Below are 14801 nucleotides of genomic sequence, written 5' to 3'. Positions count from 1 at the left end.
TTATCCTGGGAAGACACTATCCAGGAAATTATCATTCCTAATGCATGATGTACACACAACTACATAGATAATTGTTCCTTGGATTGTTAATTAATAATGGGTGTAATGCATTGGACCATATTTCTGTACGGTTTGAAGCAAGTAAAGAATACACTACAATGATTGTGTGATGAGCGAATATGTTCTTTACTAGTAAACGAAATAGACGGTATCAACTAGTACAGAGCACCTTCCCCACGGTGAGAAGAGGGTTTGCTGCCACCTTGTGGTCACACACCAGAACAACAGCCCTGTGTGTCTGATCTTACTTTACTCTACGACATGACATAATTCCAGTCCCTCTTCATCTAGGCGAGGGCAGAACAACTTCAAAGATGAAATTTCCCTTGAAATTAAGGAACGGAAGGGTCCATTTTCCCGATGCACAGAGGGGAGTGAATCTCTAGGACATCAATCCAGAGGTATCCACACATCTGTAAGCCCACCGCTGTCTTGACACGTAGCATCCTCCAGTGAACACTCTCCACAGCAGCCTCGGGTAGAGATCTCTCAGTCAGGGGAGGTCACCTCTTCATCAGGTGGTTGATGGCTTTGACCTCGTCCGCAGAGAGAGGGGAGAGGTTGTAACCTGCCAGCTCAGGTTTCCCTACACACACACACACACACACACACACACACACACACACACACACACACACACACACACACACACACACACACACACACACACACACACACACACACACACACACACACACACACACACACATATTTTAAGGTCTTACTGTACGTCCACACCAGGAGCGACCAAAGCGTCAAAGACGCTTTGGTCGCTCACAAAGTTTCGCTGCGAATTTTTCTGTTCGCTTTGGTCGCTCAAGTCGCTCATGACGTACAATTCAATTATGCAGACCCATTTAAAGGAGCCGTATGCGTTTAGTAGGCCCTACAGACAGACATATCAAATAGTGAACTCTCCCATACACCTTGGCCATATTGCCGAGACGGTTTTGCTTGTTCGATAAAGTGCTTCGACAACAAGTAGGACAGTGATTCCCCCCAATACAAAAAAAATCCTAAAATGTAGGCTAATTACAACCGAGAACAAAAAACCCTGCGTGCTGTAGTAGTTAAAATATGTTTCACTGATCTGGATCTGCAAATCATGATCTGCACTCATTCGTCGCATTCAAAACAAATAGACATTCGCGCACATGGCTAATTTGCATACGCGCACAGGACTGGTTGGCTCCGCAAGGCAAATAATGGAACATATCGATCTATCTAGGCTTTTCTGTCTATCTATCAACGCGTGTCTAGTTTTAATGTGATGTATTGTGTGTATGTCCAGTCAGACTTGTTCTGTGTGGTCTTGTAGGCTACTGTCCTGTGTGGGCCGAACCACCTAAATGGATTCCCGACGATTTGTGTCGTTTGGTATTAATAAAGACTTGACTAGGCTTTCTATCTATCTAGACTAGATATATCCCTTGTCATTTATCCCTCGTCTTGTCGATTAGTTTGTTTATGTGACGATTTCAAAAACTTTTTTGGTTTTGTTGAAAGCATGCTACACGCGATTGGTTGGTTAGATTGGTGGCATGAGAGCAAATTAAAATGATTCCCGCTTAAATACGAACGTTCTAGATGTAGCCTATAAATACTCCCGCTTATCATCACTTGATATCCAAACCACTACGGCGTTTCGATCTCTGAAATGAAAAGGGGTGGGTTCGTACAACACCGGGTGCCCAGTTACAGCCGCGATTAATACTTCAGCCGACATTTTGTTCAGTGAGTGAATAAAGGTAGGTAGGAACCAAAGTGCCTGCCGATGTTCCCTGGGATCCACGCAAGCGAAGAGCGTCTACATTCCGATTGGCTGTCAGTGTTTGGCCGCTGAAGCGAATAATAGTCATTTGCATAAAGTTAAAAAGTTTTCAACTTCTTTTTGACGCTCTGGTCGCTCAACTTTGGCCGCTGGTAGCGTTGGTCGCTTTGGTCGCTTTGGTCGCTCTTGCCCATAGAAAGTGAATGACTTCCGGCGATTTGGTCGCTCAATTCGCTTCTGGTGTGGACGGACAGTTAAAGATCAGTTTTGGGAAGTCCTAATAGACCGTTCACACCACACGTCTCTGTAAGGATCTTAACCATCTACCAACCTTAACCGTAACCTTAGTAGCCTACCATACATTTAACTGAACTTGGCTGACCAAACATGTTTATAAAAGCCAGGGTCCTACCTTGTATCACATTGAGGTGGTTGACTTTGGCCTTCAGCTCTTTCCGTAGGTCATTAATCTCCTTGTCAAGCTGTTCCTGGTCTGTAATTAAAAGTGGGTGATGTTTAATACCCTCTGTGAATGAAGAAACGTGGAAAGACAATTCACATTGGAGAATGTTAAACTGTGCCCACTGTTCCTCTCTTACCTTTTCGGATCATGTCTTGAGTCTTTGATTTGGGAAGTTTGATGAACATGTTTCCGAAGCAAACCATCACCTTTTCTATCAAAAAATAAATAAATAAAGAATACAGCGTTAACATGTAACACAGTTGTTGAGGGGGGGGGGGGGGGGGGGAGGGGGGGAGGGGGGTGGAGCGTTTTTTTTTTTTTTTTGGCTCTAGGGGGCCCCCCCCGTGGCCCGGGGCCCCCAAACAATTGCGGGGCCCCAGGCAGTTGCCTGGTATGCCTAATGGGATGCGGCGCCTCTGAACACAGATACACATGGTTGATAAAGTCCTATGCGCGATGTTACGTTCACGTTAATATGAATCATAAAGTGCCGGTGAGGACGTCTCTAGTGCTGACCTGAATTGGCCGTGGATCGCAGTGCGCTCAGTGCTTCACGGTTCATGTTCCTCTTCAGGTCCAGGTCGACTATCTAAAAGGAGAAGATATACATTAAATAGCAGCCCTCCAGAAAAATACCTAATCCCTTTATTAATCAAACCAGACTAACATTACGGAGATGAAGACACATCAAGAGCATTTACAATAACGTTTCTCTGCAAGGAATTGGGAAAAGCAGCATAGTAGCCTACAATATAGTACAGCTACGTTAGATTACTTTGAGTACTTTGATTACATTGAGGGCATTCAAATAAAGGTAATGTCATTGTGTTGGATATCATACAACGGAATAAAGATAACATATGGCAGCTCTGGTAATATGTAGTCAACGCAACCTGTCCACCAGTTAGTTTTAAAGTTTTAAATATTCTTATATCTTATATTTAATGTGATACCTGTTGTTTATTGGTTAAAACGTCTTCAGCCGCCTCCTCCACCTCGGTCAGAAACTCCAGGACGCGCGTCGACTCCATGTTGGCGGTGTGTCAGGAAAATATGTCCGGGTAGAAACAGAGACTGGCTTTGGAAAGACGATCATTTCATTGTTCCTGTTGTTTTTGTTGTTTTGAAACAATGAATAAGATGGAACATAGGACATATATAAATTGCCTGCGCATTGTATGATTTTTTTTTAACCTCCAGTTATATTATAAATTATTGCTAGGTTATTTTTGTATTGATTAATGTATTTCAAGATAATAACATAAAACAAAAAGAAAAACATACCGGAAATCGTTATATGAAATATGCCGTTTATTAAAATATTAAAAATAACTCACAATCAAGTCATTATTAAATACAATATCCACACTGGCACCCAGGATACAATCATAAATGAGCTTTAAATTACAAATTCGACCTGTTTGTTTTTTTTTGTTTTGCAGAGAGGTAAAGTGTCCATCAGTGTATCCGGCTCCGTCTGGAGTCCAGCGGCTCTCCTCCGCTCGGACACCCCCCTGCGGCACTCGGAGCCGCTCCTCCGCTTCTCGTACCGCCCTCCTCCTCCCCCTCCTCCTCCTCCTCCCCCTCCTCCTCCTCCTCCCCCTCCCCCTCCCCCTCCTCTTCCTCCTCCTCCTCCTCCTCCTCCTCCTCCTCTTCCTCTGTGCTCCGAGCAGCTCCTGTTCCTCCACCCAGCCGACCTGTCGCCTCCCCCGGACCCCCCAACACCCCCCACCCCCCCCTCCCTCAGAGCACTGACCCCCGTCCCGTCTCTGTCAGCCGGGGCCAGGGCCTGGGTGGGGGGTCCGGGGGTGGGGGGCCCGGGGGTGGGGGGCCCGGGGGTGGGGGGTCCAGGGGTGGGGGGCCGGCGGAGGTTCCCCAGGTCCTGCATGCGCCCCTGGTGGCCCCCCCGGGCCGGGCTGAGGGGGGGGCGGCCCCGGGTCCTGGACGGTCTCCTCTCCGCGGGGGCCCGGGCGCGGGTCTCGCTGTGGCTCCTGCGGGGGAGGGGGGGCCCCGGGGCGGTGGGCGGGGCAGTGGGCGGGGCGTGGGCCGAGGGGCAGCGGCAGCGCCGGGCGCGGCTCGCGGCGGCAGCGGCGGCGGCGGCGTAGCGCTGCCGGCACTGTGAGCAGCCGCAGCCCGACAGCAGCGTCGCGTCGACGGCCGACGGCGCGGACAGGAAGCTGAGCGGGAAGGCGCGCTGGCACTGCAGGATGCTGCGGGGGCAGCTGAGGCGGGCGGCGGCGCCCGGGGGGGCGGGGCCGCCTGGTCGCACGGGGGCGGGGCCCCGGCCCTCCTCCTCCTCCGTCTGAAGCCGCCGCCCCTCCAGCTGCAGCAAGCGCTCCAGGTAGCGCTCCAGGTGATCGGGGGGACGGGGCTGGGGGCGGGGCTGGGGGCGTGGCTCCGCCTGGTAGCAGGACGCCAGCTGGCTTAGGCTCCAGGCGTTGAAAGGCGGAGGCAGGAAGTCCGGGAAGGGGTCAGACTGGGGGTTTCGCGGCCCCCCCCCTCCTCGCGGCCCGTGGGGGTCGGGGGGGAGGGGGGAGGGGGAGATGACCTCCGGGCGCAGGTCGAGGGGCGGGGGAACGGCGGGCGAGGAGGGGGACAGGGGAAGCCTTTCAGTGTCGGACAGATCCCGGTCGCTGTCGGTGTCCTTTCCAGGGTCGCACAGCTTCTCTGGATCCTGCTCCGGCCCCCTGCTCCCGGGAGGAGCTGGGCTTGAGTCTGACAGGCGGCCCGGGGGGTGGCCCGCGGCGCCATGTTTACTCCTGGCAGGCCCGCGGGAATGTTCTCTGTGGCGGCAGGCTGGACGCCGCACTTCCCTTCTCTCGCCTACAGAGGGCGCCACACGAAACGCCGAATCGGCTGTTGTTCCCTGAGCGCTTCAGACGGAAATTAATAAACAAAGACCTAGTGCGTCTGGCATGAGAACATCGCGTTCAATTGTTGATTTAACTCGTTGCATTAAGCTCACCTGGTCTGTAGAGAGGTGCATTTGGTGGAGGGGATGTTGACGTTGTTTTTTCGTCTTTGCTGCGACCTCTGTGACAACATGAAACACTGTTATCAACTACGCACAGTGTGTGTAGGCAATTCACACACGAATGTATTGCTGAAATTGCTGTGCGTTTTGAATATTTTGCTTTTATTGTGTGCACTTGTTTTAGGTGTAAGCGTATTTTTACACTTACTTTTTCCGTGAAGTGGTTATTGTCCTGCCATGATGGAGCGTTGTGCGGCAGCGCCGGGGTCTTCCTCTGAGCCTGACGTCTGCCCATGTTGCTGCGGGTGCAAACATTAACCAGGCCCATGGTTATGCATTTGGATTAGAAAATAAATATGATTATTACCCTGACATATGAGCATTTTTTTCCAGAATACAATTCTAACCAACGGGTTAACAATATCGTTATCAGTTAACAGCGGCATATATCTGCACGGTTCAGCAGCGTGGTGCTTTGTCCGTGTGCCCGCTGTGGTGATGCTGCTTCAACGAGCCGAACATGGAGGCGCTCAGAGCCGAGAGAGAGAGAGAGAGAGAGAGAGAGAGAGAGAGAGAGAGAGAGAGAGAGAGAGAGAGAGAGAGAGAGAGAGAGAGAGAGAGAGAGAGAGAGAGAGAGAGAGAGAGAGAGAGAGAGAGAGAGAGAGAGAGAGAGAGAGAGAGAGAGAGAGAGAGAGAGAGAGAGAGAGAGAGAGAGAGAGAGAGAGAGAGAGAGAGAGAGAGAGAGAGAGAGAGAGAGAGAGAGAGAGAGAGAGAGAGAGAGAGAGAGAGAGAGAGAGAGAGACACACACACACACACACACACACACACACACACACACACACACACACACACACACGCATCACTTCTGATTCGATAAGAAGATCATTTATATCATACCTGGTTAGATTATGGTTGCAGCTCGTCCATTTCCTTTCTTTGATTGAAAGCTTCTGAAGACCTAGTGGCACACATTCTTGCACGATTGCACCCATCCCCGATTGGAATAGCAACCAATCAAAAGGTCGGCAGGATGTTATAGCAACAAATATTCTGTAGGCCTGATGACGTTCATATTTTAGTCCGATACGAATGCATTTACGCGTGATTTAAGTCGACGTTATCAGTGCAATGTAGAGCTGCATCGCCGTTTGTAATACGACCTCCAAGGTATTTCTGCATTGCTTCATGACAGGGAAAAGGCACCTGTTCGACCAAGCTTGCCCGATTGTCCGATAACGCATCCGCGTAGTTGGTAAGTTCCAAGTTTTCAAATGAAATGGACTGAGGCTACAGTATCCTCCTGTTTGTGTCCAATAAAGGGCGTTATTACATGTCTACTGCCCCCTACCGGCTACTACAGGAAACTACAGGCTACTACGGGCTACTACAGGGAATGCTCGAGCGCCGTTGATCACGTGCGGGTATATTCTCTATAATAAACATGCATAATGCCACTCTGTGTTTTAGAAGATATTAAATTATAAAAACGATTGGAGTGTTGCAGCTTTACAAAGACTGCATTTCATTTTTGAAATCGTGTTCTCTTAAACCCATATCTGAACCTTGTTCTAGAGAATAAGCAATGCAATCCATCACACACACAAACTAATAAACACACATCAAAACAAGAAGTGAAGCCCTATTAAATCATCCCGGGCAGCCCACATTGCACTGTCTCTCTATAAATAGTGTCCAAACTGCCGCTCCATGCTGCCTCTGGTCTCATGTTATATGTCAAAGGCTAATCCCGATCCCCAGGACCATGTGTCACAATAGACAGGAGCTGCAGTGGTCGGTCGTGTCAAATGGGGCGGGAAGCAGATCCTATGTAAGTGTCCTTGGAACCACTCTGGGGGTTTGTGTGTTGTTATGTTAACGTCTTTTTATCTTGTTTTACCTTTCCTCCTCCGGTTGCAGTCAGTCTCCCTTCACGTGTCAACACGCGGTCTCTTTAAGAGCTGTGGTTGGTGTCGAGGAACAGTCCACTACCAGCGGCACTAGCTAGTGGCGGTGAGGGCCTTCGCGTCAGCCCGGCGGGGTGGAACCAACGGGGGGACCCAACGTTAGCTGCTGCTCAGGTTGGGATCCAGCCCCGTCTAGCCTCCCCTCTTCTCCACTACTGTATGTTTCTGTGGCAGGGTGACATGTTGTACCGAGGCAGCGTGGCCTTCTGTGCTGTGGCCCTGAATCCTGTTTGAGGTCATAGACTGTAGGACAGCCTTACCTGCGTGTGTGTGTGTGTGTGTGTGTGTGTGTGTGTGTGTGTGTGTGTGTGTGTGTGTGTGTGTGTGTGTGTGTGTGTGTGTGTGTGTGTGTGTGTTTGTGTGTGTGTGTGTGTGTGTGTGTGTGTGTGTGTGTGTGTGTGTGTATGTGTGTGCTTACTATGGAGTCTACTGTTTGACTCCCAGCTGAAAGGTTCTTGGCTCGAATCCCCGAGGTCTGCACGGTCTCCCCGTGGGCATCCTTGAGCACGATGCCCTAAAAACACTACATGCTCATGAACGCTGGGGTCAGGGGGGGTCATAAATATACTTTGAGACTGTACCTGTGATAAGATTAGATACCTCTTTATTAATCCCCCGTAGGAAAATGTATTATAAGGGCTATACAAATAAAATTGAATTGAATTGAATGACATGTCTGAAGTCGCTTTAAAAGGTCCCATGACACGCGTCCATGACATCACAAGGGGGCGTGTCCACCTAGATGTATGATGGACAGATGAGCACCGTTTGCTCTACCCAGGGTGCATCTGGGTGGACACGCCCACCTGTGGTGCGACTCATCCCACTCACACCTGGCGGCGTGGCAGGGACCTTTAATGAACACAGGTGGATCCATCAGACTGGGGTCCAGTGAGGTGATGAGGAGCTCTGTGTGCCCCAGGGGCCGACAGGGGGCGGGATGAGCAGCCCCCGTGAGGGACCGCCCTGGAGGGCCCCCCACGCCGCGACCGCGGCCCCCCGTGGACGCTGCGCCAGCGACGGGGCCTCCAACACTAAGACCGTCATCCGTCTGAGGGACATCTACGACCCCCAGCCCCCCCCCGCCAAGGCCCCGGTCCGGATACGGCCCCCGGGACCCCCGCCCCCCCGGGGCCCCGGCATCCCCCCCCCCGCGGGCCCCCCCTGCTCCTCCCCCGTCTCCCCCCCGCCCAAACCCGCCATGAGGAGGCGCTCCCGCTCCCTGTCGGCCCCTGCGGCGCGGGGGAGGGGCCGGGCCCCCCGGGGCCCCCACGTGCGCTTCATGGACTCCATGGGCCTGGAGCTGGAGGAGGTCCGGCTCTTCAGGTCCAGCGAGAACCCGCTCATCCCCCCCCACGTCACCTGTCGGCTGCTGATGGGCAGCGAGCTGGCCTCCGGGCGGGCCCCCGAGCTGGCCCTGCCCTACTTCAAGCCCTGCTTCTGCGACAACATGGCCGCCGGGCCGGGGTTCGGGGCCCGGCTGCGCGGCAGGGGGGTCAGCCTGGGGGCCGTCGTCTGCTCCGACGCGGGCATCACCGGCTCCGTGCACGTCCTGAACCTGGCCTTCGAGAAGGAGGTCACGCTGGCCTACTCCTTCACCAACTGGAGGAGCCACACGAACACAGGTGCATTGTGGGTATCCAGCGAGGTCCTCAAGGATGGGCCTGAGGAGTCAGAGACAGATGTGTTCCACTTCTGGCTTCCTGTCCCGCCCTTCATTCTGCAACCCGGCGCCGTTTTGGAGTTTGCCGTTTGCTATAAGGTGAACGGACGCTCTTACTGGGACAACAACGACGGGATGAATTATAGACTGTCGTGCCACAGCTACAAGCTCACCGTTCCCAAAGAATGTGAGGACAGCCTGCTGCACTTCATCTGATCGGCCACACGGTGGCACTGCTGGGTTACGTATTCGACCTCAGAGATGGTCGAATTAGTGGGTGAAAGTGTTATCCCTAACCCAAAAAAATTAATAAGAAAAAAGGATCAGAAAATTACACTAATGTTTTGCATACTGCACTGGGCATCATATCGTCATTGTCTGTTTTACATAACGGCCTGTTAATAGGTTATAAATCCTGAAAGATTTTGCCCTGCTAGTTTCCATGACATGGTGTAATCCCCGAATTCTGGACTTCAGTTCAAAGCTGAAGCTTGAAATTGTTGGGGTTGTTCCTGATTTATTTCGTCACCCTACGCAGAGATCTCCTGTGTTCACCTCTACAGAAATTGTTTCTAAAGGCCATAGTCCGTCCACTCATACCGCTATCCAATGAGACTTTTTAACAAACGTTTCCCTGTCACTGGGAGCAGCGAGCCTAGAGCCTTATCCGGCGGTGGGCCAGGGCTTGGCTCGCCGTCGGGCATTCTTCTCCGCTGAGCCGAGGCTTTAAGAAAGCACCGTGACAACAATCCAACGGCTAAGGCCAGTTTCATGAGCGCAGCTCTATATCACTAAGCACCTCCCGGGGGCTTCGGTGAACCCACATCAGAACAGACACCCCGTAAAAAGGGGCCTTAAAAGGACCCGGAGAAGTGCCCCCCCCCCCCCCCCGAGATAATGGAGGTGCACGGAGACAAGAGCCCTCCATATAGGGGCGCAGGAAAAGTGAGGGTGGACAGGCCTGACATTAAGGAAAGAAAGATAAACTAAATGGTTTAAAAATCCAAATGCATGCTCCAGAAAAATCACCAAAAGAGCCTTACCTGCTCTCTTAGGGCCTCCGAGGTTGTTTGATCAATACTTGAGAATGTATATATTTCCTACATGCTTAAATACATGTTTAAGATTTACTCTAGATTTACTTTACTGATTATTACTTGAGGGCATTGTTTTTTAGTTTGATGTGATACTTGTGGACATTATAGAAGACAGTATTTATCTCATTCGGAAGAATCCCAGTTTATGGCCATTATTTGCGTATTTCTTTCTATTTTTTTTGTGATTGTTCTCATTATCTATTGCACCCTTGACTTGTTCTGCTGATTTAATGATTAACCTGATATTTTTCTGTTGGTTCCCGTTTCTTAAACTGCTGCTCCTTTAATCTCGCATTCAGCAGCATTGGCCGATACGAAACAATAAAAGGCAACTGTTCTCTCGGTCCCTCCTGTACCCTATGCCTCTCCTGGGGGGAGATCCCAAAGGAAACGTCCACAAACACGGTACATGGACAATATAGCTTAGGCTTGTAAAACCGAATAGAGGCAGACATGGGAAATTACAGTCTGCAGTTTACAGTTGCATTTCCCAAACACTTTAACTTCTCTATGGCAGTCATCCATTATAAACATTCCCACAGATACCTTATTATCTTCGGATTGTTTCGCTAGCCAGTACTTTATACTGGCGCTCCATCATTAGTTAGTTCACTGCGTAGTAAGTAAGGTCTCACTAATTAAATAATTTCACTCTTAGATCAAGGTTGACCCTTTGATGGCTGATTGGTCTTTAAAAAACGGATTCTTACAGAAATATGTATACACACACATCACAAAGGTGACTCTGTCTGTTTGCTCTCCGCAGCTAAGATGCACTTGACACTTGTGTAAATGTAATTGGTCTCCAGGTCTCAGATGTATAGGACCGCTCTCTATCTAAAGTAAACCTTGGTTAGATTAGTTTCCATTGTGATTTTAGATCCACTTTACTTTACAATTCCCAGCACCTCCCCCCCAGGCTGACGTGTGTGTGTGTGTGTGTGTGTGTGTGTGTGTGTGTGTGTGTGTGTGTGTGTGTGTGTGTGTGTGTGTGTGTGTGTGTGTGTGTGTGTGTGTGTGTGTGTGAGTCATGGACATTTCACACACTGAGAGGCCTTCCCCTTGGCTGGCCATCATTCTGGCCGTTCACCAAGGTTAGCCCCGGAAGTCAGGATATCCCTCCCTCACACACACACACACACACACACACACACACACACACACACACACACACACACACACACACACACACACACACACACACACACACACGTCAACACATACACACACACGTGCCAACACCAACACACAAACACACATGCATGCCAACACCAACACACACACGCACACGTCAACACATACTAATGCCAACATCAACACACACATGCAGACACCCTCACACAAATACACACAGACACACATACATGCTTACACCAAACAACATGAACCAACACACACACACACACACACAAGCTAACACTAGCAACCACACACACACACACACACACACACACACGCACACACACACATACACCCACACACACACACACACGCCAACACTAGCAACCACACACATGCTGACACCGACTCCCCTTAACTAACACACAAACACGCGCACACCAACCCACATAACCCAACACAGGTACACGCACACACACACACACACACACACACACACACACACACACACACACACCGTGGGCAGCCAGCAGCCGGTTCAGGTGGGGGGGCTCGGGACCCCAGCAGCTGTCAGCCGGACGCTCTCCACTGGGGCTGCTCTGATCCAGACAGCGAGTGGTCCTTATGTACAGTAAGACTGACACGCACGCACACACACACACACACACACACACCATCACACACACACACACACACCCCCACACACAACCCCCCCCCCACACACACACACACACACCATCACACACACACACACACACACCCCCACACACACACACACACACACACACACCATCACACACACACACAACATCACACACACACACACACACACGCGCGCACGCACGCCGTCTGCTGCCCGTCCCACCAGGTGGAGGTTTCTGAATCATGCGCGTGTGAGAGGCTATAAACAGAGCTGGTCACCTGCCATATTGTGATCAAACATAATCCCCCCATGAGGTCACCATGCGTGATGTGTTGCCTCATTGAGAGACTCGATGACGTCCGTAGCCTCATGACCGCTACCTAGAGATTTATTTAATTCATTGTAGTTTCTTTTATTGGTGGATTTTATTTTATATTTCTTATGAACCCTGGTGTAAGTAAGCGTGTGTGTGTGCAGAAGGGCCGACCCTCACCACCCCATAACACGACGTGGGGCTGAACTCACCCGTGTCGAAGGGCCTTTGCTGTACAGCCTGTCCTGAATGGTTAATGAGTGTATTATAATAGTCCATGTGTGATCCTAGAGAGAAGGAGTGGCTGAGAAAAAATACAGAGTAGTGTGCTGGATGTTATTTGATAATCTTTGTACAGTGGAGATTAATCCCTGGGCAGACAGTCGACTCCTCGCTGAACGGGGAAGCAACAGAGGAGGATAACTTGATTTTTCCTTGATTGACTTTAGCAGAGGTAGATAGTTGGACTCAAACCTAATTAATGTGGGATGATTAAATAACTCATTCCTAATAAAAGATCACAAGACAGAGACGCAGAATTTGTTACAAATTCAAAACCTGTATTGTGCAGACAATAAATAGATCTTACAAAGGGATTTTTTTAATCTTGTTCACAGACAAGGTTTCCATTCAAGAAAAAACATTTACACTGGCGATATGAAAACAGAATCCGATGGCGTTGGGACTGAAATAACACAACTCCCGACGTGGCCTGTGGGCTCTGAGGGACGGTGACGTAGACTCACATGCACGTTCTCCCCCCCCGCGTTCGACGGCCTCTTTAGAGTCTGCAGCTTTAAATAACAAAACAACTGTTCTTCCATGGCAGAAAATAATGACCTTGATTTCATTTTCTCGTATCTTTTCACTCTTTTCATCCTTTTTCTTCCTCCTTCTTTTCATTTGCTCTTTATCTTTTTATTCTCTCTTTTCGTGTTCTCTTTTCCTCCTCGTCCCTTTCCAATTCCTGCTTTCCTTCTCTTTGAAATTGTCTCTGTTTCCTACTCTTCCTCCTCCTCCTCTTCCTCTCCTCCATGGATGGACAATGTCAACTGAAAGGGGAGGGAGATGGTTTTCCTCTGAGCAGGTGTGGGGCCCCCCCGTGTACCTCTGTCTCTCCGACCCCCCCCACCACCCCCTCCACCACCAGCACAGCGGGAGCTGCTCCAACTCACTAGAGAGACATAGCCTCCAAGGTGCATTGCACCCGAACATCAGGAGGGCCCCTGGCTGAGGGCCGGCGGGGCCCGTGGAAGACTCCATGCAAGGTCGCAACTGAACAGAACCAAGAACCAGCAACTCTTCACAGAAGAGACCTGGCTAAGGCCGGTGGAACCTGGGGCAGAGAGAGAGGGCACAGGGTTAGCATCAAAGTTAAATAAATCGCTCGCCCAGAGTTAATCAATCGGGGTTCCATTATTAGCCCGACGGGCGGCCGACTGTCCCACTTCTGGCTCCAGCGAACCGCTTCGTACGTAAGCACAACCCGGGCTAACTCACAGAGGACTGAGGGTTTTTTATAGCTCTTCCAAACGCGTAGCGAAAGCGCGTCGTAAGCTAGAATGGGCCAGAGTCCTTTTTTAGAAAGTGCGTGAAGGGGTTTGATGAAGGTTAGTGGCTTCACCGCCCCAGGGCCTAATGAGGACGCATGGAAAGGTTGCCCAGGAAGACACTTCTGGAACGCCATCTGACAAGGTGAGGTGTGTGATGCGGCGTTGGTGAAAACATGAGGAGCAGGAGGAGGAGCAGGAGGAGGAGGAGGAGGTGGAGGAGGAGGAGGAGGAGGAGGAGGGGGAGGAGGAGGAGGAGGAGGTGAAGGAGGATGAAGAGAGGGAGGAGCAGGAGGAGGAGGAGGAGGAGGAGGTGAAGGAGGATGAAGAGAGGGAGGAGGAGGAGGAGGTGGTGAAGGAGGATGAAGAGAGGGAGGAGGAAGAGGAGGAGGAGGAGGAGGAGGTGGGGAGGAGGATGAAAAGAGGGAGGAGGAGGAGGAGGTGGAGGTGGAGGAGGAGGTGAAGGAGGATGAAGAGAGGGAGGAGGAGGAGCAAAAGAAGGAGCAGGAGGAGGAGGAGGTGTTGAAGGAGGATGAAGAGAGGGAGGAGGAGGAGGAGTTGGAGGAGCATTAGCGGGAGGAGGGAGGAGTGTGAGGAGGAAGAGGAGCCTAAGGAGGAAGAGGAGGTGCACTGACCTGGTCAGGTGCTTGCTTGAGGTATGGACTTCCATCTCGTTGCTCTTGAACTCGTTCAGTTCTTTCCGTATTGCTGCCTGAGGAGCCAAGGAACAAAGGGAACACAGAATTAGCATGGATTGGTTTCATTTGACCACTTAAAGCTCATGCACACGCGTGTAAAACAAAGCCTACCTTGTCGGAGGCGGAGAGGCGGGTCCAGGGTTTGTCGGCCCTCCTGTCGTAGTCCTGGGCTTTGGCCACCTCCACGTAGTCGCTGAAGCGGATCAGGATCTTCCTGTCGCGCAGCTCGTCCACAGTGGGTCGCTGGTTCAGCTGGGGGGGGGGGGGGGGGGGGGGGGGGGGAGAGAATCTCATTACCTTGGGACCAGATACTACATGCAGATCATCTACATTCCTGTGGGAATGAGCCGTGCTTCTATTGGAACTGGTTCTGCAGCGCTAATATTCGATCAGGATCCATGGATCGCCTCGCTTGTTGCAGCTAAAACTTTTTTGTCATTGTGCAAAGAAGTGTCTCCAATGGGGCTTCATGTAAATTATTTTAT

General features: G+C 50.9%; 4 protein-coding genes across 5 annotated transcripts in view; 1 reads left to right on the top strand and 3 right to left on the bottom strand.

The window, feature by feature from the left end:
• Positions 1-159: 159 nt before the first annotated feature.
• pdrg1 (p53 and DNA-damage regulated 1) lies at positions 160-3373 on the bottom strand. The gene is made up of 5 exons (XM_030375498.1): positions 3248-3373; positions 2811-2883; positions 2431-2505; positions 2244-2324; positions 160-646 (listed from the first exon to the last, which is right to left on the bottom strand). Exons 1-5 carry the CDS (start codon positions 3323-3325, stop codon positions 564-566), a joined length of 390 nt encoding a protein of 129 aa, XP_030231358.1. The 5' UTR covers positions 3326-3373; the 3' UTR covers positions 160-563.
• A 271-nt stretch (positions 3374-3644) lies between these two features.
• LOC115557076 (basic proline-rich protein-like) lies at positions 3645-5802 on the bottom strand. The gene is made up of 4 exons (XM_030374662.1): positions 5477-5802; positions 5260-5327; positions 4051-5167; positions 3645-3662 (listed from the first exon to the last, which is right to left on the bottom strand). Exons 1-4 carry the CDS (start codon positions 5594-5596, stop codon positions 3645-3647), a joined length of 1323 nt encoding a protein of 440 aa, XP_030230522.1. The 5' UTR covers positions 5597-5802.
• A 1822-nt stretch (positions 5803-7624) lies between these two features.
• LOC115556551 (protein phosphatase 1 regulatory subunit 3D-like) lies at positions 7625-10339 on the top strand. The gene has a single exon (XM_030373653.1). The coding sequence runs from the start codon at positions 8174-8176 to the stop codon at positions 9110-9112; it is 939 nt and encodes a 312-aa protein (XP_030229513.1). The 5' UTR covers positions 7625-8173; the 3' UTR covers positions 9113-10339.
• A 2268-nt stretch (positions 10340-12607) lies between these two features.
• phactr3b (phosphatase and actin regulator 3b) overlaps positions 12608-14801 on the bottom strand; it is a 43844-nt gene continuing 41650 nt past the window's right edge. For both annotated transcript variants that reach the window (XM_030375367.1, XM_030375368.1), the window contains exons 11-13: positions 14428-14568; positions 14254-14330; positions 12608-13404 (exon numbers count right to left, since the gene is read on the bottom strand). In XM_030375367.1, the coding sequence (XP_030231227.1) occupies positions 13389-13404; positions 14254-14330; positions 14428-14568 (234 nt within the window). In that variant the 3' untranslated portion in view covers positions 12608-13388. The remainder of the gene's footprint in view (positions 13405-14253; positions 14331-14427; positions 14569-14801) is intronic.

This window comes from Gadus morhua, chromosome 13 (assembly GCF_902167405.1).
Source record: "Gadus morhua chromosome 13, gadMor3.0, whole genome shotgun sequence".
NCBI classification, from domain to species: Eukaryota; Metazoa; Chordata; class Actinopteri; order Gadiformes; family Gadidae; genus Gadus; species Gadus morhua.
The sequence above is the reverse complement of the archived record's forward strand: the minus strand, read 5'-3'. Positions and strand labels throughout refer to the sequence as shown.